Here is a 26,456-nt window from a genome sequence, read left to right as displayed (position 1 = left end):
TTTTATCTAAAGAGACAGGGAATTAGAGGCCGCTCCAATCACTCAAGCAGGAAACAATGCAATTAGTTGTAAAAGGTTGGAAGATTGGAGGATGATGTTAAGGCAAAGAGCTATTGGCGGTGGGGTGGGGGCAGGAGTGGTGAATAAAAGATAAAGGGGGCTTCCCTGGTGGCACAGTGGTTGAGAATCTGCCTGCCAATGCAGGGGACACGGGTTCGAGCCCTGGTCTGGGAAGATCCCACATGCCGCGGAGCAACTAGGCCCGTGAGCCACAATTACTGAGCCTGCGCGTCTGGAGCCTGTGCTCCACAACAAGAGAGGCCGCGATAATGAAAGGCCCGCGCACCGCGATGAAGAGTGGCCTCCACTTGCCGCAACTAGAGAAAGCCCTTGCACAGAAACGAAGACCCAACACAGCCATAAATAAATAAATAAATAAATAAATAAATAAAAATTGTATAACTTTAAAAAAAAAAAAAAAAAGATAAAGGGAAGAATCTGGGGAAAAAAACAGACATCCTGTTCAGATCCAAATGACGAATTCTAGTATCCAGGATGGAATTCTGTTGAGTTGGCCTCTGCCTCCTTAAGAAGACAAGGTCTCCTCCTCACAGACTTTCCTGGAGTTAGCCAGCACCCCTCAGGAAAGTGGAGGGTGCAGGGAGCAGAGAAGGCTCTAGAAATCAGGGGGTCAGTTAATATGGGGGCACAGAAGCAAAAGGACCACCAGTAATGAAGATAGTGAGTTCCAAGAGGACCTGGAAAGCTGGATGAGATCAGCCTCGGTGGGCTGATTAGGCTGGACATTCATATGGCCAGTTCTGACTGGTCATTTAGGGAAAAACACCAACTCGGGGCTGGGCTTACAGATCAATGACTAGTGACTTAGATCCAACCACATTGAGGACATAGTGGTAGCTGTCAAAGGGCTTAAGTTTCCTCTCTCAGGATACTGGGACAGGAAAGCAGGTGGGTCAGGCACTTGCAAAGGAGAAAAGGGGTCACGGGGCTTGGTCACTGTTCTCCTTAATGAGCCAGCGTATAGCAGTGGTCAAGGCCAGAGGTTAAATGTAAGGAAAGCAAAAGAGCCAAGCGAATGATTTTATCCCAACAGCAGGCTAAGGGGCACCAAGCCATCTTTTTCTTTCCATTGCGTAAGGCCTGCTCTGAATAAAGATGGCCACCGTTGGTTGGCCACTGTATGTCAGTCAAAGCTGTGACTATCTCCGAAATGAGTTTAACTTTCCTTTTTTGAAACTTCTGGTCACAAGAACACGAGTGTTTCCACTCTGTTCTGCCCCATGACTCATCAATCCTAATGGGTTAGGGGAACCAGCTGCGGGCTTTGCCGCCTCAGGTCACAAGAGTAAAAGCTTGCCAACCAAGAGCAGGTGTGGGCAGTTAGAGCGGAGAGACCAGGCTTGTGCCTGTGAACCAGGTAACTGAAGAGAGTGTGTGGGGCAGAGAGGGAGCATCTGCCAGGACTGAACTGAAGGGCTCTGAGGCCAAGCTCTTTGGAGCCCCTTCCAGAGACACGGGGGCAACAGCAGCCTTGGAAGCAGCCCAAGGACATGTGCTACAATGAGGCATCCTACTTTGTTCTCACCGAGTCTCCAATAATTCTTTAGACGCCATTAGTATTGAATGTATATTTCATTGTAAAAATAATGTAAACCTGCTATAGAAAACCAAGAAAAAGATTACCCCAAGAAAACACTGCCTCCTGAAAGTTAATTGTGAGTTTCACTTCCACTGGATCTTATCCATCTTAGTTCACTGTCTCAAAGTTAGGACTTAAGGAGTTCATCAAGAAAATCAACCAGGACTTCCCTGGCAGCGCAGTGGTTAAGAATCCACCTGCCAATGGAGGGGACATGGGTTCGTATCCCTGGTCTGGGAAGATCCCACATGCCGTGGAGCAACTAAGCCCGTGCGCCACAACTACTGAAGCCTGCATGCCTAGAGCCCGTGCTCCGCAACAAGAGGAGCCACCGCAGTGAGAAGTCCGCGCACCGCAAGGAAGAGCAGCCCCCGCTCGCCGCAACTAGAGAGAGCCCGCCCGCAGCAACGAAACGAAGACCCAATGCAGCCAAATAAATAAATAAATAACATTAAAAAAAAAAAAAAAAAAAGAAAATCAACCAAAGCACCTTTAGCATAACACTTTATTCCAAAATGCCAGGCATGAAAAGTTTCCAAAAGAGCATTCTCACTCAGGGAAGGAGGCTGAGTGGGGCAGTATTTTTCATGAGAATTTAAGAGGAGGGCTCAGCAGAAGTTCACCTAGATTGGGGAATACCGTTGCCCCTTGATATCCGCGGGGAATTCGGTCCAGGACTGCCCCATCCCCCATCCCCTACCCCCACATCCCGAAGATACCAAAATCCTGCGATGCTCACCTTCCTTATATAAAATGGCTTAGTACACTTAGCCCTCCACATCCGCAGATATAGAGGGCTGAGTGTCATCAAAGATAGTTCTTGGAAATAGGAGGAATTGTTCTTAAGGATGAGGAGCCATTGTCTGTGATGATACCAAGAGGGTGGGAAGGAACAGTTAGGGGCTAACGTCACTTGGAAGAGAGGTAGAGAGGAACAGCTAATGGGGACAAAGACATGCAAGGGCCACACTGGAAAGTTCTTTTATTGTCTCTTGTGGGGACCAAATACAAACCCAGGTCTTCTGACTCCTGGTCAGAGATCTTTCCACTTCTCATAGATGCCCCAACCTTCTCCACTTTGGTAGGTGATTGAGAAAGAACCGTGAGTATCCCGGACCCAACCATGGAAGGAGAGGTTGAGATAAGTAGACCTGGACAGCAAAGGCAAAAAATTGGAAGATTTTACTGTTGTGTCCTAAGGATGTGATTTATCTTCAGCTGGACTGGGGCCTGCAGGAGTTGAGTCCTATGTATTGCTGGCCTGCAGCTGCAAGTGAAGGGAATTCTGCTACTAGAGACTGAGAAAACTCAAGGACCTCCCCACTGAGGAGTTCCATTTTCTGATGGTTTGGCTCTGGAAATGCCCCTGTATCAGTAATTGTTTGGCTCTTAATGAAACTCTTCTGAGCGTGAATCTCAGATTTTTCAGCTATCTCCCTGGGTGGCTAGGCCTGTGGCCCATTGCACCTCTCTCCCCAAGAGGTAATGGGCCCAGTGCCCAGGCTGCTCAGAGACCGGGTATATCAGAGCTTTCATTTTTTCCTTGCTGTGCCTTTAAGAGCTGCAGGAATGCAAAGAGTCTGGAGGAGGGGTGGGGTCTCCCAAAGGGATTTCTGGGGAAAAGGATCCGGGAATTAGGGCCAGAAACTAAACTGAGAGTCCAATTCTGAGAAGCTGGGGGTGGTATGTGTGGAGTCGGGCCTGTGATTGGACTGCAGAGTTCTCTAGGGAGGAGGAAAACAAAAGTAAAAAGGAAAGAGCTGGGGAGAGGGGAGAGGCCCACCCCGCCCCCCATCCCACCCCTATGCACACTCACCCAGGCCTGGAAGAGGGGACAGCCACTAGCCTGCAGAGGGTCCGTGTGTGTCAAAGGTGATAGCGACAGATGCTGGACCCAGGGAGACCTCCACCCCAAGTCGGCCTGCAGGGCCTCCGGGAACTGACTTGCCAACAGCTGGACTTGATCACCAGCTTGCTAAGTGAGATCATGCATCTGAGGGAGTAACTAGCAGACTTTGCTGTCCGGCTGTTTTTGGAGAATTTTTCTCAGCAGTGGCTAGAAAGCAGGAGACCACCACCTGGACCCTTGAGCCTTCTTCGAGAAGCAACAGCAGAAGAGATTCCCACCCTGGGTGGTTTGCAGGACCATGCTGGCTCTTAGGCGAGCTTCTGCTTTCAGGGTTCTGATCCTCACGGCCTTTCTGCCCCTGCCGCAGTTCGCCCAGGACCCGGCCATGGTGCACTACATCTATCAGCGCTTTCAAGTCTTGGAGGTAGGTGGCATCTGTGCCCCTGATCTGGGGAACCTGCCTCCCGGAAGTCACTTTATCTTACCCACGCTTCCCTACCTACTGGGATGCATTTTTCCAGATAGTGAATGATAAATAGATTGCTAAAGGTACACTTAATATTTTTCATAGTCTAGTGGTTTCTCCCAGACCTTGAGCAGGGCTTTCCTCTGTCCTCTGATCTGGCAGTTTTTCTCATCTGTAAAATGGGAACGATAATAGAATTTACCTCTTACGGCTATTCTGAAGATTTAATAAATTAATTCCTACTTAGAACATTGCCTGGCATGGTGGTAAATGTCTAAAATATTATTCAGTTGCTCAATTTTTAAAATAGGAAAATTAAACATTTGGTCACGTTTTCTTCATGTTTTACTATATCAGGATGATAGCAGATTTTAGTTTTCTTTATGTCTTTTTATGATGAGCCATTAGGTCACTGCAAAAAGTCATGATATTGGTGTCCTGAGAAGCTCTTAGCTTCTTTTGCTGAACTGGACTTGGCTTTAGAAATGAGCAGATTTCAGCAATGTTAAACAGAGAGAAAGTGTTGGGGCCTTTTTCTCCAAGTGTTGCGGCTGCCACTTCATTAAAATTTGCAAAACCCAACATTTTTGCAGTAGGGACAGACTCCCAGGGCCAAATGTAACCCTCCGCCGTAACCTCTGACACACCCTGGCGATGACATTGGCTGTTTCATACTTCATGGCTTGCTTTTGTACAAGTTAAATTTTGATAAATTATTTATCTTCTCTCAAAGACACACTTATCTCCAATTTTCTATATTTTCCTGAAAACTCTTCAAGTCCAAACTATTTGGTTACAGTCAGGGTAAAACAGTTCCTCAGAGCAGGCTGCACTCGTTTCCTAATGTCTGGCGGACTGAGGCCAGGAAGTCATGGATGAAATGTTCCCAGGCCAGTGGCCTCTTGCTGCTGCCTCATTTGCTCTCTCCTCAGACACCTCCTGCCCAGTCTCACCTCCTTAAATGTGCCAGAATTACTCTCAACCGTGGTCCCTCTTCATTTGCCACCGACCTGCCTTGGGGGTCAGCGCCAGTCACATCCCTGCAAGCTTTCCCCAATACTCAAATCTGTCTGCAGACAACGGTATCGAGTAGAGACTGATACTTTCATAGCTATGAATGTGGATTTTAAAAGATAGGGATATGATTTATATAGGTCTTCCCACCCCGATCGTGGTAACCTGGGCGGGAAGTTGAGTCCCCAGGTGATCCATCAGGCCAAGGCAGACACGTAGCAATAAAGTGATGCACACTGAAGGATTTGTGTCAGAGGGGTAAGGAGAAAGAGGATAGGTTTAGACAATTTCTCCCTCCTCCCTCTCTTTCCCTCTCATCCTTTCTGTTTCTCTCTCCCTGTTTCTGTCTCTCTGTCCCTCCTTCCTTCCCTCCCTTCCTCTCACACACTCTCTCTCCCCCCACCTTTCTCTCTCTCTTTCATTCATCAATGAACAGTCTTATATCCTGCTGTTTGGAGTATATCTTAATATTTTTACGACTTTTGTGGAGAGCATTTTGGTAAACCGCCAAATGGTCTTTAAGTACACATGCTGTTTGACCCAGCAACCCCTCCCATTTCCATCCTTCATTTACTTATCTTTCATTCAGCAAGTATTTATTGAGTACAATGTGTGCCAGGCCCTGTGCAGGTGCTGGGGATGGAGCTCACATCTGGAAATGTATCCTCAGAAAATAACCAGAGAAATACACAAATATGTAAAGACAAAGATTTTCTTCAGCATTGTTTGAATGGCAGAACATTGAAAACTACATAAATGTCCATTAAAAAGAGTCTAATGGAATAAATAATGGGATGTCAATTCAATGGAATTGTGTCATTAAAATTATGGTATAGATATATATTAATTGGTATTGAAATATGTTCACAATATATCAGCAAGCTAAAAATATGTTATGAAACATACATGTAGCGAAATCACATTTAAAAATATGTTTATATATGTATATGACTACATGCATGGGAAAACTTTTAAAGATTTGTACACTAAAGTATCAATAGTCCTTTGAATTAAGGAACTGTGGGTGATTTTTATTTCCCCCCCTTTTGACTATTTGTATTTTAAAAGTCTTTTTCTGTGAACGAGAGCTGTTGATATTACTTGGGCAAGTTAAATAACTGGCAATAATTTGGGAATTTATTTTCTGACTGAAGCAAGGACTGCAGAAATGTACCCAAGCAGCAAGAGAATACATTCAAGATTTCCAAGAGTTCTCGAAAAACATATCCGTTATGCTGGGACGATGTCAGACGTACACAAGTGAGTACAAGAGTGCAGTCCGTAACCTGGCACTGAGAGTCGAACGTGCCCAGCGGGAGATCGACTATCTGGAGTACCTGCGGGAGGCTGAGGTATGCACGGAGTCAGAGGACAAGGTGCTGGCAGAAAAGCAAGTCCAAGAAGCTGAGGAGGAGAAAAGGATCCGGACACTGCTGAATGCAAGTAAGAGAACTGCGTGTTTTATTACCCCTTCTGGGGACTTTCACCCTCGGAGACAGCTCCCACACAGGTAGGGGGTCTGACCCAGTAAGAACTGGATATGTGCTCTTGTGGGCATGTGCTGGGAGAGAAACCTTACTGGGGCACAGGTGTCCAAAGGAAAATCCATTCTCAGAAAGCAGCTTTCCCTTTCCTAGAGAGTTCCTAAAGCCCCCGTAGAAGATCAGGGCTACAGTGTTAGAAGTCAGCCCAGGAAGGGCATCTCGAGATAGACCTTGGGTTGGTAGAGGTGTGTGGTCCTCTGCCACGAAGAGTGGCAGGTTGGTGGATTCTCCCAGTGCCCTGGGAGTAGGGAGAGGCTGCGAATGTGCCCAGAAACATTGTGAAATTGGACATGGCAACAGCCAACCCTCAGGGCCAGGAACTACAGTGAATTATTATAGTGTATTCTGTTGGGATGATGATATATTCAAGGTATTTGTCTCCAATCTTGGGATCCATCAGAATCACTTCCAGACCATTAAGAATAATGGTTAGGAGCTCAAATGATAATAGCAAGTATCAAGCAACAAAAACATAAATGAGAAGGAAAATTTCCATTTCATTAAAACAATGAGGGAGACAAGTCCCCCACCTCAGAGGCTGTATTCTGAGATGGTTTCATTGCAAATAGGAAAACTTTATTTATATGCTAATTATGCCTGCCCCAAATGTAAGAAATTTCATCAGGTAGATAAGACATAAGCTGAATGCTGTTATTGGGCTAAGGGTTTCACGTATCTTTTCTTTTTTCTTTCTTTTTTTTTTTTTAAATTTATTTCTCTTTGGCTGCATTGGGTCCTCGTTGCTGCGCAGGCTTTCTCTAATTGCAGCAAGTGGTGGGGGGAGGGGGGACCCCTCGTTGTTGTGCACGGGCTTCTCATTGTAGTGGCCTCTCCAGTTGCGGAGCACGGGCTCTAGGCGTGTGGGCCCCAGTAGTCGTGGCTCACGGGCTCCAGAGCGCAGGCTCAGTAGTTGTGGCGCACGGGCCCAGTTGCTCCGCGACATGTGGGACCTTCCCGGACCAGGGATCGAACCTGTGTCCCCTGCATTGGCAGGTGGATTCCCAACAACTGTGCCACCAGGGAAGCCCCTCGTGTATCTTTTCAATGTAATCCTTGTAAAAACTCCATGGGTCTTCCAAAATGAGGTGACATTTGATCTGACTTTTGAACAAAGAAGTTAGAGAAGGATGAGCAGAGGGTGTGTTCAGTGAGGGTCCAGCAGATCAAAGGCAGGTAACACTTCCACATGTAGATCTGCAGTGAGGGCTGAGTGGAAGCTGTGTGGGGCAGGTGAGTGCAGGGAAGCAAGGCTGAAGGGTTCAGTAGCACCCAGATAATGAAAGACCTTGCATGCTAAGCTAAGGGGGTTGAACTTGACTGAAGAAACTGTTGAGAACCATTGAACAATTTTAAGCAGGGGCATGACATGCAGGAAGAGGGCAAGACTAGAGAGAGAACACTAATCAGGGAAATACTGCAATAAATTGGTCAATAAGTGATGGTGTCTGCATGAAGTGTCAGGGAGATGGAGAAGGACAGATGGATTTCAGAGTCACTGAGAATTGGAATACACGTGGCTTTGTGACAGGTAATTGAATGTGAAAAATGAGTGAGAGGGATGAGTCCAGGATGCTTCCTGGGTTTTTGGCCTCGGCCATTGGGTGGTTGGTCTGAAGTACGCTGAGAAAGGTAACCCAAGAGACGTTGTGGAGCACTTACTACTTTACTGTTTTTTTTGTTTTTGTTTTTGTTTCGGAGCACTTATTACTATGAGATCTTCTAGTTCATGTATTTGCTCGATGCTCATTTTCTGCCTCCCCATCTCGAATGTCAGCTCTATGAGAGCCTGGATCCTGCCTTTCATGTTCGATGCTGCGTCCAAGTGCCTAGAATAGTGTCTATGTTCAATAAATACTTGTTGGTGAATAACTAAGGGGACGAATGAATGAATGGACAGAGGGATTGTTAGCACAGACAGAGGGGTTATTAGGTTTTGGTAGAAAAGAGAAAGTCTTATCTCTGAGTCAGAAGACAGAGAAGAGGGTCCCTTATCTATATTATGAAGCACTTGGTCAAGTTGGTCAAGTGAGTGGTCCTTTCTGGCCCTGTCTTGAGATGAACTTCCTTCTGAGAGGGAGCAGCTGGGGGTAAGCATGGGACGAGGGACTGGGGAAAAGGGCAAGGATGAGCCAGAGGAAGAGAACAACTCCCTAAAAAGCTGCTGGGGAGGATTGGATGTTAAATGTAGCCTAAGCTAGAATGTGCTCTCCCCAGGGATGAGGGAGGACCCCAAGCCTGAACAATGGTGCTGGATTGGATCTCTGAGACCCTCTAAGCCCCTCAGGCCTTGAAGTTGCCCCTTTCCACTCCAGCTAGAGCTCAGCAGAGGTCCTGAGTCTGGACTTTCTGCTTTTTCAACCCTTGTCCTCTGCCTTGTCCCTCAGACCCTGGAGGCCTAAAGTATTCCCTCTCCCAGCTCCATGGTGAGTGAAAACTCTTTCGACTTTTCAGTGATGGCTGCTTCCATGCCTGTTGCCTCGGGAGCCCTCTTTTGATGATTTGTCAGTTTATGATTAAACAAACACTTTTTGCCTCCGACTCTTGGATGGACCCTGTGCCCACAGCAGGGACAGAGGAAGGAGTGGAACATGTCTGCATCCTGCACTGGCTTTCTTACAGCTTCTCTCGCCTCTGGTTTTGCCTCTTACTGCTGTGTGCTGTCTCATAGACCTTCCCACAACACACATGGATGTAGAATGTTTTTGCCGTTTGGCATCAATTATCAACAGCCACAAAAAACCCCTTCAAATCTCAGCCTTTTATATGAGGAAGACCCTTCAGAAAGTGGCCTGAGCTGATCTCCATCTTCTTCTCCCATAATTTACCCACATGCAGTAGCAATTCAAACAAACAAAGAAACAAATATATATATGTATATATATTTTTCTACCCACCTTTTATGTCTCAAAAATTCTGTGGATTCTCTGTAAACATTTCTGCCCACCTCCCCAGCTCCCCCTCCCCACCCCACCAGACAAATTGGCCCCTAGTGCTCCTGGAGCACCTCATTCAATCTTCCAAGGCAGCACTAACTCTCAACCACGCATATCTGTGTGTGTTTGACTCCTCAGCCAGACCATGAATATACTGACGTCTTCATTCCTGTACTCAGAGAGCCAGGGTCAGGGCAAAATCATCTACAGAAGAGACACTGATGGCAGAGACCCCTCAGAACTTGGTTAGGGAAAGACCTGTAAACAATCACAACTGCGTGATTAGTGCTCTCTGACCTATTATTTCCAGAAGTTCTGTGCCCAAGGATGGACTTTGGAATGCCAGCGTATCCCCCTTCCATGCACTGTTTTGTATTTTACATACTGTGCCCCTCCCCCATGGTTTCGGCCATGTATCTTAGTAACTGTGGCTGTATTAGTTATTCTAATGCTGTGTAACAAATCACCGCAGCTTTAGCAGTTTAAAATAATATACATGTATTATCTTAGAGTTTCTTTGGCTTCAGGCGTCCAGGCACAGCTTAGCTGGATGCTTCGTTCAACAGTCTCACGAGGGTACAATCAGGGTGTTGGCTGGGCTCCATTCTCACCTGGAGCTCCGGGTCCTCTTCCAAGTTCATTGACGTTGGCAGAATTCACCTTCCTGTGGTTGTAGGGCAGAGACCTCAGCTTCGAGAAGCTGCCCCTCTTCACAGGCAGCTCACAATGTGGCTATTGCTCCCTCGGGGCCAGGAGGAGAGCGCCTCTCTTTGGGAAGTGCTCAGTCTCTCTTTTAAGAGTTTTTATCTGATTTAGGTCAAGCCCACCCATAATCATCTTCCTTTTGATTAACTCAAAATCAACTGATTTGGGACCTTAATTATATCTACAAAATCTCTTTAGCTTTGTCTCATAATGTAACCTAGTCAAGGAGGACAATCAAATTCACAGGTGCAGCCCTCACTCAAGCAGAGGGGAGTATGTAGGGCGTGACCATGGGGGTGGGAACCTTAGAGTTCTGCCCATCGCAGCCGGTGCTGTTACCTGTACCCACCTTCTTCCCATAAGGCTCCCATCTTCCTATCTTCTAACCTTGGCCGCTGGGACTGTGCCGGCTGTGAAACTTTCACTAGAATCCTTAGGACTCAAGTCAGCATCCTTGTGTAGACAAATATGGGATTATGGGCTAGGGAGGGTCACCAGAGGTCACATCAGGAGTTTCATTCATACATACATGCCATCTTAGAGAGTGTTTTCAGAAAACCTAGAGAGAGAAGATAACATAACTTCCTTGGAAAATTCAACATTGTGTCTTAGGAGATTTCCAGAAAATTCTAACATCAGTCTAAATGGTTTTCATTTATTCTAGGAATATATATTGGGCAACTACAAAGGGCCAGATACTGGGGATAATAAATAAGGTAGAGTTGCTCTGTAATTAAGCCATTTCCTATAGAGCTGTTCTCAAGTCTTCAGCCTTTATTGAGAGATGATCCACAAATGATGTTCACGTGAGGACCACAATTCCAGGGGTGTTGGGGCTAAGGTAAAATTCTTAGAATCTTAACTCTAACACATACAGACTCTCTCCTCCTTTCTCTCTCTCTCTCTCTCTCTCTCTCTCTTTCTCTTTCTCTGTCTTTCACGCACACAATTTAGAATGCAGTGACTGAAAGAGATTTGAATACAATCTAACTTATATTTTAAACTCATTCCAAGTCTTTGGTACTATAACTGTTATAAGTAAAAAGAAATTTTGCATTGCACTTGGCAACTTATGGCAAAGCACCACTGGCTCAGATACCCAGATTGAGAATTTATCCAACTAACAGTCTTTGGCAGATTCCACAGGCTGTATTCATGGGTGGATCACAAGAGTATTAACCTCTTCTTAACTTGTAAATAGCTCGTAAAGAAAAATTCTCAAGGCGGTCAGAATAAGCCGTGATAACATTATTTTACTTCCTGTTTTAGTCCCGCTCCTTTATTTGCAAGGGTGCATGCAAATTACCTCCAGTAACCCTCTCCCTGCTGAAGTAAATAACTCATATTTTTTGTTAGATCATGTTTTAGAGGAGAAAGTCTATTGCTGCAAATTCAAATGCCTCTGGGGTCCATTCAGGTATAAATGTGTGTGCCTCATACTGAAAGCCATTAAAAAGCAAACAAAATAAAAAATAAAAACAAACGAGCATAAAACCCAGTAGAAGCCAAATAAAACATATTTATGAGCCAACTCCCAAGGTCCATTAGTTTGCGATGAGTGGAACAAAACATTAAGAGATGTATAACTCTAAATTGCAACAGAGGTATCTGCCACGAAGGAGGGCATTGAGGGTACACAAAGGTGTTAGCGCAGGAGAGTATGAGAGTACTTGTGTGCGCACACACATACACACACACAGAAGTTACTGCATTCGCGGAGCAGCAGTGCCAAAGGTGTATGTACAGCTTATCCTATGCTGCCTCCAGGACAGTCCCATAGGTCACTGTGCTGGGTTCAGAAAGGCCAACGGACATAGTACTCTTCTGTGTATCTGGCCAGAAGGCCTGTGGTCTATGAGGATACCTCCAGGACCATCACTACAGGTATTAATAGAAGATCCCAAAGTTGTTTTAGCTGATGGCTTTTGGCTCCAGGTGTAGTGAACCTCCCCATTCATTCTCTCTCTGACCTATTCATTTGTTCATTCATTCAACAAATGTCTAACTGAATTCCATATATACGTTGGCATTGTGCCAGGCATTAGAGATGGAACATTGAATAGGATAACATTCTTGTCCTCAAAAAGCTTACAGCCAAGTAGGGAAACCATCCAAACACAGAATAACAGGTGTGGTGATGCCTGTTCTGATGGAGGGTGTCACAGAAGCACAGGGGCAGGCATTCAGTAATTAAGTAAGGTCAAGGTTGCCATGGAGATGGGGATGGGGGAGACCATGGAATCTGGAATGTGACCCTCAAGCCAAGTTTTAATGTTGGAAAAGAACTAATTACATGGAGAACAGAGTAAAGGGCACTTCAAGCAAATGACCAGCATGTGGATGTACGAAGGCCTAATCGGGCTTAGGGTTCAGTAGACCTCAGGTGTAGGGAGAAGTGGAGAGGAGATGAAAGAACCAAACAAGACCTAAGCTCCTTTGTGCTGAGCCTCTTGACTTTCTAGCTGTGGGGAATGAAAGTAATATGAATAACAGTAGCTAATAGTTATTGAGCGCTTATTATGTACCAGGTAATCTTTAAGTATTTTCTGTGTCTTGTTGGATTATATCAGCTAATTCTCACCACAAACCTATGTGACAGGTATTATAATTAACCCCCATTTTATAGATGTGGAAATCAGGGCACTGAGTGAATAAGTCATTTGCCCAAGGTCTCACAGCTAACTGACGCCAGAGGAGGATTCAAACCAAGGCAAGCCGACTCCTACATATACTAACCTTTCCCATCGTGCTGTTTTGCCTAATAGTGGTAAGCAGGGGAGTGTCCGGGCTCAGATGGAGGTTTTGAGGAAGATCGTTCTGGCTCCAGTGTTCAGAATGGACCGGCAGTGGGGGAGTTAGAGTGCTCATAGCAGGGAGAGCCTGGAGCCAGGCCGGCCACCTGCAGGGCTGTCACAGAGGCCCTCAGGTAGCAGCCCTCGGCTCTGAGACTAAATGCCTGCGCCCAGAGGCATTATTACTGTGGGACATGCATGAAGACCATGTCAGGCCTCTTAGTTATTATTTGATGATGATTCCTACTCACAAACAGATTGCTTTAAATCATTCTTTCAAATCCTGTCCAAGAAGTGTCAGTTCCCCCCTCTCTCCAACCCTTGGTTTTTAATTCCCTGCCTTTCCTTCATCTATTTTTAAATAATGAAATTCCTCTGCTTTCCCCCACTATTCTCTCAGTTAACAGAAGAGGCCCACACACACTCTCCTGTGCTAGAAATCTCAGGAGCATCCCTTTGGCCCTCATCTGATGAGTCGCTCAATAGATTCTTCCTTCTGACTATCTCTCAAGTTTATTCTTTCCATCCACACTGCTCTCTCATCATCTCCAGTCTCGATTACTGCAGAAGACTCCTAACTGATCTTCCTTTTCCAGGGTTTCATCCTGTATTGCCACCAGGGTTATCTTGATAAAATTACTTCATCATTGCTTATCATCTTTGATGGCAGCCACAACCTACAGGGTAGAGCAAACCCCATAAAATAACATAAAGAAAGCCCTTTACAACTGACCCCAACCTAGCTTTCTTCAAATAATTTGTTTAGTTATTCTCTCTGAAAGTAATACCTGCTGATTAAGTAAAAACCATGAATATTGTACATACTACATCTATTGTATTTACTCTTATTGTAAAAGTAGATAACAAGCCAATTGAACAACTTTTTTTAAAGTTTTCTTTAAGTTCTTTATTTTTTTATTGAAGTATAGTTGATTTACAGTGTTTCAGGTGTACAGCAAAGTGATTCAGATATATATCTTAAATATATATATATATATTCTTTTTCAGATTATTTTCCATTATAGGTTATTATGAGATATTGAATATAGTTCCCTGTGCTATACAGTAGGTCCTTGTTGTTTATCTATTTTATATATAGTGGTGTGTATCTGTTAATCCCAAATTCCTAATTTATTCCTCCCCCCTTTCCCCTTTGGTAACCATAAGTTTTGAACACAGCACCTTTTAACATTTCTCAGCTTCGTCTTGTGCCACTATTGCCAGTTCCCATTCACCTAATGCTCTATGCTGTGTCGAATCTGCTATTCTGAAAACATAAAATATACTCCATGCATCTCTGCACTATTCATGCTGTGTTCCCCAAGTCTAACACAGTGCCTGGAACACAGTAGAGATCAGTATTTTCTGACCTTGAGGAGTAGTTTATTGGAAAGTGAAAGCAACTGTTTGCCAGGAATTCCATTACGCCTCTTGTATCTGATATGTTATCCAATGCCCATGACAACTCTTCTAGATAGATAGTATTATGACTTCTTTTCAGATGATGAAACTGTGTCTCAGAGTTTCATGTAGCCCGATCTTCCTCCCACTTTCCTGCTACGTTGAAGAGTAAGCACCACCCCCTAGACACACTAGATTCATCTCAGTCTCCCTATCTGCCCATAGTTCCCTTACCACGACCCCACACCAGGTATCTGCCACAATAATGCTGCATGACAAGCCACTTTGAAAGTTAGTGGGTTAAAACAATCATTGGCTATTTCTCAGGAGTCCACAGGGCAGCTGGGCAGTTCTGTTGGCCTGGGCCAGGCTTAGCTATTCTCGGCAGGGCTCCCTAGTGCATCTACAATTAGTGACACGTTGCCCACGGGATGGCTGGTCATGGCCTCAGCTGCAATGGCTTGGTTCTTCTCCACATGGCATCTGATCTTGCAGGAGGCGAACCTGGGCTTGTTCTTGTGGTGGAGGCAGATGTCTGAGGGAAAGGGCACAAGCACACCAAGGTCTGGTCACTTTCACCACGTTATTTTGGCCAAAGCAAGTTCCAGTCTGGCTCTGGAGCCCATCTTTCCATAGAACCTCTAATAGCGTCCATATGAGGCTTTTGGTCTTGCTGCTCCTGGAAAGAGGTAGTAATCAAGATGGGTTTTTAGGGACTTCCCTGGCGGTCCAGTGGTTAAGACTCTGCCTTCCAATGCAGGGGGCGCGGACTTGATCCCTGTTCAGGGAACTGAGATCCCACATGCCGTGTGGTGTGGCAAAGAAAAAAAAAAAAAAAGATCGGTTTTTAAATATGCAGATCTGTATAGGAAAGCAGTGGATGGGACATTAGTGTGATTGATGGTTTTGAGGGGAGACCGAAGAACCAATGAGAGGGCTGCTGCAAAGTTCAGGATGAGGTGAGCAGCTGCTATACCCACACACTTTGAGGAAGGATAGAGAGAACAGCGGGATTGATTGCATGGGAAGAATCCATGGCAACATGCAAAATGATTCTGTTTTCTAACCAGGCACATGGGAGAATGGTAGTACCACACCTAGACATTGAGAACATTTCCATCCTTTTTAGTTTGGGTAAGAATATTACAGGAAAAAATTAACCCAATATGCAAAAAACAAAACCCAGCTTAGTCTTTAAATAAAAGTTAAATAAAAGCAAGAAGTTCATAATTATAAACTTGGAATGCTTAAGATATTGCAACAGTTAGATAACTATTGCAAAACAAAGGCTGTTTGATCAGAAATTCCCTGGAGGACTGCCCAGTTCCCTGCTTCGCTTTACATGAGTACCAGCTCAGATCCTCTAGGACCACAGCTCTCAAACTTTTATCTCAGGAACCCTTTACTTTTAAAAAATTATTCAGGACCCCAAAGAGTTTTTGTTGATGTATATCTCTTGGCATATTCATAATTAAAATAGATAAATAGTAATATGTGCCAGAGGCTCTTCTAGGACAGGATGTCCAGCAGTGAATATAACACATTGGACAAAGCCCTGCCATCATAGGGCTTACATTCTATTGAGGAGAGCCAAACAATAAATATGTTAGCAAGGAAGTTTATAATATGTCAGAAAGAAGATAAATACTGTGGAAGAAAAACAAGTAAGATGAGGTTATGGAAAGCTGTCCTCTTCTGAAAGGACACATCCCGGCCATGAACTCCAACTATAGGTAATTCCAGTGGAAGCAGTGGACTCGCTCCTACTCACAGGTCTTCCCAGCTTCCACGCACTCCAGGCTGTTGAGCAGCACCCAGCCATGCAAGTCAACAGCCATGTTTTCTTCCTCTGTTGCTAATCACCAATAAAGGGAAGCTGGCAGGGCTCTGTACTGGGTGCCATGAAATACTTGTAGTGCTGGGAACCTAGCAAAACCTTTGAGGTGGATTTACTAAAGAGTTCTGTGCGACTCACCAAAACATGCAGAGCACGTATTGTATGCCAGGCCCTGTTTAAGCACTCACCCTGGATTCTCAGCCCGTCTGCAAAGCCAAATCCTCCCATGGTTCACTGAGTACCATTTCGTATAAGCTGGTCTTCCTGCCTTCCTGCTATCCAACCCCCCAGGCATTCAGACAGTGAAATGACACCTGCTAATGTCCACACATACTTCTTGTTATTTGAATCTATTTGATTTCTAAGTTGGCTTAGCATGAGTTGGGGTAGCAACTGACTAATACTGCATTATCTGAATCTAATTGATTCCTGAGTTTGAACAGTAAGCAGTAAGAGTTTGAACAGTGAGGGAGATGTGTACTGTGTCTCAGGCACTGTGGATAAAAAGACAAATAAGGCACAGCTCCTGTCTAAAATGCTTGCAAGGAAGCAAAGTGAATAGGCGATTCCAATTCAGCCCGAAAACTGCCACAGAAGAGGGCTGCACAGAATGCTTTAGGTACACAAGTAGGAGCAACTAGCTGCTATGCAAGAGTCAGAGACTTTTGTTTTGAAGGACAAGAAGATGTATCCTAAGTTAGTGAAGATGAGCTAAGGAAAAGTAGGGGCAAAGTTTAAAACTTGTGAGAGGCCATGGCAAGTTCAGTGACTAGTAACTAGTCCAGTGTGGTGGGGAAATGACAAAAGAGGTCGGATGAAGGACCTTGGGTACCACGCTGACATATCAGAAATATATTCTGTGAGAGGCTTCCCTGGTGGCGCAGTGGTTGAGAATCCACCTGCCAATGCAGGGGACACGGGTTCGATCCCTGGTCCGGGAAGATCCCACATGCCGCGGAGCAACTAAGCCCGTGCGCCACAACTACTGAGCCTGTGCTCTAGAGCCCGTGAACCACAACTACTGAGCCCGCATGCCGCAACTACTGAAGCCCGCGTGCCTAGAGCCCGTGCTCCACAATGAGAGAAGCCACTGCAATGAGAAGCCTGTGCACTGCAACAAAGAGTAGCCCCCGCTCACCGCAACTAGAGAAAGCCTGCGCACAGCAACAAAGACCCAACCCAGCCAAAAATAAATAAATAAAATAAATTTATTAAATAAAAAAAAGAAATATATCCTGTGGGCAAAAAGCATAAATGCCCCTAGTTTCCAGAACACTTAAGTCCACATTGACAATTTTATTGCAATAGCTTGAAGCTTCATAATTGACTACTCATCTGAGAGCTGTCATCTTTGACATCCCCATGTACCTGTCACTTCAGAGGTATTGACAAATGCTTATTAACATGAATACAATTCAGGTGGTTGAAGAAATCAAGATTTATAACAGAGAATTTCAAGAAGCAGTCAAAATATGCATGGCTTTACAGAAATTCTCTTCTTTTCAATGAATTCATCACTTTTCTTCCCAGTTAAATCTGACCGTCCTTCCCTGTTGCTGTCTCATGATTCTATCACTCCCAACTGTTGTAGGAAAATGGGGCGTGAGAGGATGGTCACGTCCGAGGTCTTGGGCAAGTCCATGGGACAGGCCGCCAAGTGAGGTTCCTTGGCTTCACACAGGGAAGAATTCAAGAGTGAGCCATAGTAAAGTGAAAGCAGGTTTATTGAGAGATACACATTCCATAGACAGAATGTGGTCTGTCTCAGAAGGTGAGTGCAGCCCAGAAATATGGGGTGGTTAGTTTTTATAGGCTGGGTAATTTCATAGGCTAATGAATGGGAGGATTTTTCTAATTATTTTGGGGAATGGATGGAGATTTCCAGGAATTGGGCCATCACCCACTTTTTGGTCTTTTATGGTCGGCCTCAGAACTGTCAGGGTGCCTGTGGGTGTCATTTAACATATGCTAATGTAGTACAATGAGTGTATAATGGGGCTCAAGGCTTACTGGACGTTGAATCTTCTGCCATTTTGGGCCTAGTTGGGTCTAACCAGTTTTTGTTGTATCCTCAATGTCATTCTTTTAAAGGTTGTGCCCTCCCCCCTTCCCTCTGTCTCACAACCTTGAGTCTGGTTTATCACTCCACTCCCACAACCGAATCAGTTACCTGACCTCTCTTTTTCTATTTCTTGAGTCTATGCCCATTTTTTCATTCCCATCACTGTTTAGATTTTTCTCGTCTGGATTGTACTTACAGACTCTCCACCTGTCTCCCTGCATCCCCTCTCCCCCACCTCTACCCCCCAATTCATTCTCTACTAATATGCAGTCCACTGTTTTTAAAACATAACCCTGATTGAGTCACTCCCCTATGGAGGGACAAGTCTCACCAAGTCTGGAGAGTATTCCTATTAAATAAGGGGAAAAATATTAAAAAGATTCAAATAAGTGATATTTATATATGAATTCACTCTGAGGCCTTGGGCCAAATTCTATCCTAATTGCTTGTCTGCAAGTCTGCCTAAGGGCTAAACCACAGATTTTCATTCTCTGGTTTGCACAATGTCAGTGTCTCTGTTAAATAATTTGCATCTTGGCTGGACTCAAAAGTTTTTAATTTGTTTCCTATCCTTCCTCAACCTTTTACTCCTGCTAATTATCTCTTCTCAAGAGAAGCACAGCAGGGAGTTTTAACTTACCCTTTTACTCAGACACTGTAAGTATATTCTCCCCAAATTCCAAAAGAGGAGGAATTTATAAAAATAACAGAATATCCACCTGAATAAACTATACAACATCCAGGCTAAACCCCTTGTTCTACAGCTGGAAAAGCTAAGGCTTGATTGACAAGGAACTTTTAGGGAGTCACAGAGGCAAGCAGAGATGGAGCTCGGACCACTCAGGTCTCTGACTCCCAGTCCCAGGTTCCGGCTACAAAGGGATAGGAGAAGCCAAAGGGAGCACACGGGGGTGGAAATTCTGTGTTTCCCCCTGGACTGTGGTTCCCTGATCAAAACCATCTAACACGCTTGTTTTGCTATTTCTTCAAGGATTCTGCATTAGAAAAGAGGAGTAGAAGGAGAAAGAAGAATGTTTGTATTAATTTCTCCTGTATTTTAAATGAACATTTTCTCACTGCTGAGACATTGAATGCCTTGTTCTTAGCCATAGTTTCTCATAGCTGGGCTGCAAGCCTGCTGACTTTCCTCCCAGGGGGATGGGCAGCCTGAGAGCTTCCCAGTCAGGACAGATATCTTAGCACCCTGTGAATAGGCCCCAGGGAGTCCATTATCCTCATCTCTCCCTCTCTAGGCACACCCAGGCTCACCCTTTCCCACCATGTGCACACACCCATCCACCATGTTCCTGGTCCTGGCTGGCCCTGCCTTCCAGCTCAGATGAGCTCAGAGGCCCCCTTATCTGGATGATCTATCCAGGTAACTTATCCAAACTTTTTTTTTTTTTTAACTTGGAAAATGGAGATTAAAATATCTACCACTTAGGCTTATTATAAGACGTAGATAAATTAATGCAAATAAGTACCTATCACAGTACCAAGCATATTATATGTATTTGTAGATATTTATTCATTTCTTGAGATTTTGGGCTTGTTCCTCAATAGGGAACAGCTTCTGAGCTTTTCTCGTGGCCCATGAGACCCCCACTCTTTCCCATTAAATGTATCTGTGATCACGTACAAGCTTAAATCCTTGTTCATTCATCCTCTGTGATCACCAGAGTATGTGGGAAGAGCAGAGCATTCACATGAGACAGATTTGGCTGGTGGGACTGAGGAAAAGCATACCGAGCCCTAGCAGAGATGGATCTTGGTAAGCAGGGCAGTCCCCTCTTCTCTCTTCCGCACCACAGCCCATAGCCCCCAGAGCTCAGCATGGAAGGGGATCCTTCTGTTAGCTGCTCCTGAAATGCAGATGAAGGACCTTGAGTGCCATGCCGAGATATTTGAAACTTATTCTAAGGTTTCCAGCTGGCCCAGGCTTCTCTGCCTTTCCTAGGGGTTTGGCTTCTATAACCCAGGCCAACCAGAATAAAGTTGACCCAGAGGCCACAGGGAAGCAATCCCCCAGTCTGGCAAAGCGGGTCAGTAGGGGAACATGGTGGCAAATGATGGCCGAGAGATTTCCATAATGATGCCAAAAACTCGGCCGCTGTACGCCGGTGCCGAATCAAATCTTGGGGACAGAGTTCTGGGTGAAGTAGAAAAGAATAGGTTTATTGCTTTGCCAGGCAAAGGAGACATGGTGGACTCATGCCCTGAAAAACTGTGTGTCTTAACGCGAGGAGTTTTATAGCAGTGGTTCAAGGGTGGGGTTGCTGATAAGGATCAGGGTGTGTGCAGGGCCTGCACTCCTTTAATCTGGCCTCAGGTGGTCTTCTGATGAGCTTCTCAAGGTTATCAAACTGTGACCTTCTCTTGAATGAAGAATGTAACATCTTCCATTTGTTGGGGGTTTTAGTTCTGCAGAAGAGCTCAAAGATACTGTTATGTGTATCCCTTGAGGTGGAACCAGGACCCTGCCCCAAGGCTGCACTATTGTTCCTTGACTGCTCCTCCCTTGTCTCTGAGTCCCCTCCCTTCCCTGATTAGCAACTGTTCGAATCTGCCCTTTGGAACTCAGGGAAGGTCATGGAGGCTGGAGTCTAATCCCTACAAACAAGAAACGGGGGACACAGAAAGACTTCCGTGCCCAGGAGCCCCACAGGGTCCTGCTCATTTCAATAGCTTGCCCCAAAGTCCGGCCCTGGCCATGGTGTGGGCCAGGCAAGGCCTCTGGGAGCAGCCACTGATGACATGACTGCTGAAAGGACTGATTTCCTGGGACTTGGCTCTCCCCAACCCCACTCCTGCCCTATGTTTCCTTGGTAACAATGTTGTGTCACATCTTTAAATGAAATAATACAGTTGAAAATATCATAAAAGCTTTAAGGTGCTTTACAAATTATTATTACTTAAGACAGACCTGTGATCAGAACTCTGGATGTGCAGCACTATTTAAACCCTAGAAAAACATCTGCTTGAATGAACCTATTTTCCTTATTACTTCAATAGATATTTATTGAACCACAGAGCTCTCAGTAAGGCAGTAGAGTACAACAGTAAACATGAAGACAAAGGCCCTGCTTTTGTGGAGCTTATAGTCTAATGGGGGAGAAGGACAATACACTAGTAAGTAAAACAGATAACATAATTACAGAACATGGTAAGTGATATAAAGAAAATAAGAGAGATGCTGCAGTAGATCATTTTAAATTTAGATACAGTGGTCGCAGGTAGTCTCTTAAGGAGATAAGATTGAAACTGAGCTTTGAAGGATGAGTAGGAGCAGACCATGGGAGGATCAAGGGAAAGAACACGCCAGGCAGAAAGAATTGCAAGTGCAAGAGTCCTGAGGCAGAAGCAAACTTGACAGCTCCCAGAACAGCAAGAAAGCCAATGTAATCAGTACACAGTGAGGCAAGATTGTGGGGGAGGTTTGGGGAAAAAGTGGAGGATCAAGTCTCAGAGACAGGGAGGGGCCAAACGAGGTAGGTGCTTTAAGCCAAATGAGGATTTTATTCCAAGAGTGGTGGGAAAAAAGGGTTAGCAGGTCAGTCACATAATTCATGTTTTTAAACAGATCACTCCTACTGCTTTGTGGAGAACATTCTATAGCTAAGCAAGAGTAAAATCAGAGAGACAAATTAGGGACTATTGTAGTAAGTAGTCCAGGCAAAAGGTGAGGATTCACGGCGTGCAGGGGAAGAGGAGGAGGAGGGAGTGGGAAGAGGAGGATATATAAATGTACTAAGCATTCTGATTTAAGTATAACATCATAAGTTAAAGGTAAGTTTACTACCAGAACTTGCTAGTGTGGGGAGATGGAAGGAAATGAATCAAGAATGACTTCTAGAGAAGAAATTTGATTGATGGTTCTTGCTTGAAATGGGAAGAAGAGGGAGGAAGTTTGGGGGATAAAAGCAAGAGTTCTGCTTTGGACAGGTGAAGTTTGAAGATAGCCAATGAGGAACACTGACTAGATGAATGAGTTTGGGGCTAAGCAGACATCCAGATAGGATGTCATTCCAGGTACAAGTGTGGATTTCATCATTATTCAGAACTTACATGCTATTCAGAGCCATGGAAAAGACTGAAGTGAGTTGGAAAGTGATCATAGATAGAGAGATGAAAAGGTCTGAGGGTAGAACACTTAAAGATGGATGGTGATAAGGAACCAGCCATGAATTTCAAGAAAAAAAATCCAGAACAATGGGAGGACAAACAAAAGCAGGGGTGTTCCAGAATCACGAGGAGAAAGAGTTTCAGGGAGAGGTAGCAATCAAGTAATCAAAGCTTGCTGAGAAGTTGATTAGGATGAAGACTGAGAATTGACACTTAGATTTTACAACATGGAGGTTGTTGGTGACCTGGACAAAAACTGATCCAGTGGAGTGGGGCAGGGGAACTTAGACTTGTGGAGAACTGGAGCTGATTAGAGTGGCTTAAGGGATAATTGGAGGTGAGAAACCTCCTCTCTCAAGGAGTTTTATTATAAAGTGGTATAGAAAAATGGGGCCACACTGGATTCTAGCATGATCTTACAGCCTGCTTGTTTACAGAGGGGAACAATCCAGCTGGGAGGAAGAGACTATTGAGCAGGAGAGGGGAGATAATTTCAGGTACTAAGTCCTTGAGTCGGTGAGAGGGATGAGATCCACTGCAAAAGTAAAGAGAGCAGGAGGGACGCAGAGAATATGGGATCGGGCACAATTGGTTAATAGATTGGGTGGTTGGAAAACTCATTCATTCAGCAAATACTGGCCTGCTGTGTGCCAGATGCTATCGTAGGGGCAAGACATACAGCAGTGAATGAAACAGATAAGACAAAGCTCATGCCCTCGTGGAGTTTATACTCTATTGAGGGGAGTTGAGCAATAAATATGTTAACAGATGAATTTATAATATGTCAGATAGAAGGTAAGCACTATGGAGAACAGTGAGCTAGGGTAAGGGGGATATGGAGAGCTGGAGGAGGGGGGCCACCATTTTTATAGGGTGGTCAGAGAAGACCTTAATGATCAGGGAACATTTGGGAGCAGACCTAAAGGGAGCAAGGGAGGAAGTCATGTAGATATCTTCAGGAAGATGGTTCCAAGCAGAGGGAACAAAATGTGCCAAATTCCTGAGGCAGGAGTGTGCTTGGCACAATTTGAGGAACCGCAGGGAGGCCGGTGTAGCTGAACAAAATGATCAAAGTAGGGGAGTTGCAGGAGACAAGGCAGGGAAGCAGTGGGCAGACAGTTCCAGATGGCCTGGAAGGTAGAGATGTGAGCTTTACTCTGAGTCAGATGGGAAGTCACTGGTGAGTTTTGAGCAGACATGTGACATGATCTGACTTAATTTTTCAAAGATGCTTCGGCTGCTGTGGGGAATGGCCTCTGGGGTCAAGGATAGAAGTGTGGCCACCACGTAGAAGGCTATTGCAGTAATCCATGCCAGAGATGATGTTGTTCTCTGATTGCTTCTGTGTTCTCAGTGAAATCAGAGGCAAGATCTCCCTAGGCGAGTGAGGAGGGTATGATAGACCCTTGAGGAGAGAAGAGAAGCTGTGATCATTGTGGGTGGTGAATTGATTAAGGAACTGTGGTAGGATTGCTACCCAAACAGCTGGCAGTCACAAGCAGTTTGCCAAATGCTTACTGACCTCAACCTCTGGGACTTCTCTGGCTGTGCATGTTTTGTTTGTTTGTTTGTTTTAATCGAAGTATAATTGATTTACAATGTTGTGCCAGTCTCTGCTGTACAGCAAAGTGACTCAGTTTTACACATATATACATTCTTTATTTAATATTCTTTTCCATTATGGTTTATCCCAGGAGATTGGATATAGTTCCCTGTGCTATGGCTGCGCATCCTTCTTCCTTGTGTCCGCTTTCTCTCCCATCACCCTGCTTCTTGTCCTCTGACTCTAGTTGGCCTCCAGTTGGCCTGGAGAACCCACACATTTATTAAGAACAAAATGACAACCCACTGGCTCTTCTAGCTTCTGATATCAAAGCTTTTAGAAGGATTTGAGGGAGACTTTCAGCGTGCTCAGTTCTCCTTGAGAGACTGTTAAACACCCGACTATCACTCCACCACCTTACCCTACAGCAGTCAGTGAGGGAGGCCCAGAGAGTTCCCATGTTTTTATTAAGACTCTGCTCTCCTACCTGCGATACAGACCTCGGCAAGATTTGAGGGAGAAACACAAGGTTCTTCATGCTTCTAGTAAGGCCACCACTCCCTGCCTCTGGGACACTGCTCACCTCATGATAGACTAACAGGGCAGTCCCAACAAGCAGCTCATAATTAGAACTGATGACCCACTTTTCCTAAAATGATGAGTAGCTCTCATCTCATCTTGACCCACATCCCTCTTTAACTTGGTCACCATGACAATTCCAAGACTCTAAGGTCTTCTTGAAGATAGCATATGTAAGGGCCATGTGGAAATGGCTTATACCACTTCTGTCTACATCCCATTAGACAGGATATAGGTCAATGGGTGCAGCTTACATACAAAGGAGACTGCGAACGTGTGACTAAGGAAGAGGAAAATGAAACGGCATTTGATGAACACAGACATTGTCTCTGTGGTGACACAAAGATCAAGGGGGAAGACATTTTCTCCCTTGTTCTTTACTGATCAATACTGCCATGCTACAGAAAGGTCAGGTAAGATACGGACATAAAAGGTCTGAGTTTTCAGTTAGGAAGTCCCTGGTCACATTTTAAAGGGTTGTTTCTGTGAAGTTATTGTGAAGTGAAAGAATGGGAGGTGAAGAAATGGATGCAGAGAGTATAAGCTGTTCTGTAGGAGATTCTAGTTCTATAAAATTATAGAAAGAGTGAAGTAAGTAGAAAAGAGTGCCTAACTGTGGGAGAACTGATGTTTCCAAGCTAATAAAATAGTAGTGAAGGAGAAATCTGAGATAATAGAAAGGGGATCATTCATGGAGAAAATCTAAAAGAAGCCAGGAAAGGATGAGATGGGTGCAGATGAAAGTATTAGTCTTGCACAGGAGGAATGACATGGCTTCTTTTAAGATGTGTGGGAGGGGGGCTTCCCTGGTGGCGTAGTGGTTAAGAATCCGCCTGCCAATGCAGGGGACACAGGTTCAAGCCCTGGTCTGGGAAGATCCCACATGCCGCGGAGCAACTAAGCCCGTGAGCCACAACTACTGAGCCCGTGAGCCACAACTACTGAAGCCCACGCGCCTAGAGCCCGTGCTCTGCAACAAGAGAAGCCACCGCAATGAGAAGCCCACGCACCGCAACGAAAGAGTAGCCCCCGCTCATCGCAACTAGAGAAAGCCTGCACGCAGCAACAAAGACCCAAGGCAGCCAAAAATAAATAAATTAATTTAAAAAAAAAAAAGATGTGTGGGAGGGTAGAAAGGGCAGGAGTTGAAGAAAAGTCTGTAAGTGAGGAACAGGAAGTGGAGACTGTTCACATCTAATGGTATTTATTTTTGCAAAGGAGTTATTATGAGGCACTGATGGGCTAGTTTTGGGGCAGGAGGCGGGATTTAAGATAGGTGCCGTGTGGAAGATGGGCTGAGCACAGAGAGTAGTACAGTAGTTAGGGCTCAGCTGAGGTTGGAGATCCCTTGGTGTAATGACACCAATATGCCCCATTGTGAGGTTTTCTCCAACAACACACAACTCTCAAGGGCAGGCAGAACTTTGAACTGATCCAGGATCAGGGTCAAAGAAGGAAGGGTTTTTTAAATTAATTAATTAATTAATTAGGCTGTGTTGGGTCTTAGTTGCAGCATGCGGGATCTTCGTTGTGGCATTGCTTGCGGCGCAAGAGCTCTTTGTTGCGGCGTGCCAGCTTCTCTCTAGTCGTGGCAGAGAGTGCGTGGGCTCTCTGGGTGTGGCACACGGGCTTAGTTGCCCCGTGTCATGTGGGATCTTAGTTCCCCGACTAGGGATCGACCCTGCGTCCCCTGCATTGGAACATGGATTCTTAACCACTGGACCACCAGGGAAGTCCCAAGGAAGGGTTTTTGCATGAAGATGAGAGAGTAATAGTCTAAGTAGCAGTGAGGAGCTAGAAAAATGTAGGCCCCTTCTTTTTACTTCATCTTCTTCCACCATGATAAGGATGACCCTTATCATCCTGTCTGGATTATAGAAATACCCTCCGAATTGGTTTCCCTGATTTTAGTCTCTTCCCCCGTATCCGTCGTACACATGACTGCCAGC

The 26,456-nt window shown here is 45.0% G+C and overlaps 1 protein-coding gene across 4 annotated transcripts in view; it reads left to right on the top strand.

Annotated features, from left to right (window-relative positions):
- Positions 1-26,456, top strand: part of LOC103015172 (synaptotagmin-9) — a 247,377-nt gene that overhangs the window by 216,626 nt on the left and 4,295 nt on the right. For 3 of the 4 annotated variants that reach the window (XM_007172823.2, XM_057552223.1, XM_057552224.1), the window contains one exon: positions 6,144-6,432. In XM_007172823.2, coding sequence (XP_007172885.2) covers positions 6,144-6,432 — 289 coding nt within the window. Of the gene's footprint in view, positions 1-3,273; positions 3,934-6,143; positions 6,433-26,456 lie in introns of those variants that run through there. The other variant, XM_007172825.2, reaches the window with a different exon arrangement.

Source organism: Balaenoptera acutorostrata, chromosome 9 (genome assembly GCF_949987535.1).
Source record: "Balaenoptera acutorostrata chromosome 9, mBalAcu1.1, whole genome shotgun sequence".
Taxonomy (NCBI): Eukaryota; Metazoa; Chordata; class Mammalia; order Artiodactyla; family Balaenopteridae; genus Balaenoptera; species Balaenoptera acutorostrata.
Note: the sequence above shows the minus strand (reverse complement) of the source record. Positions and strands in the feature narration are given on the sequence as shown.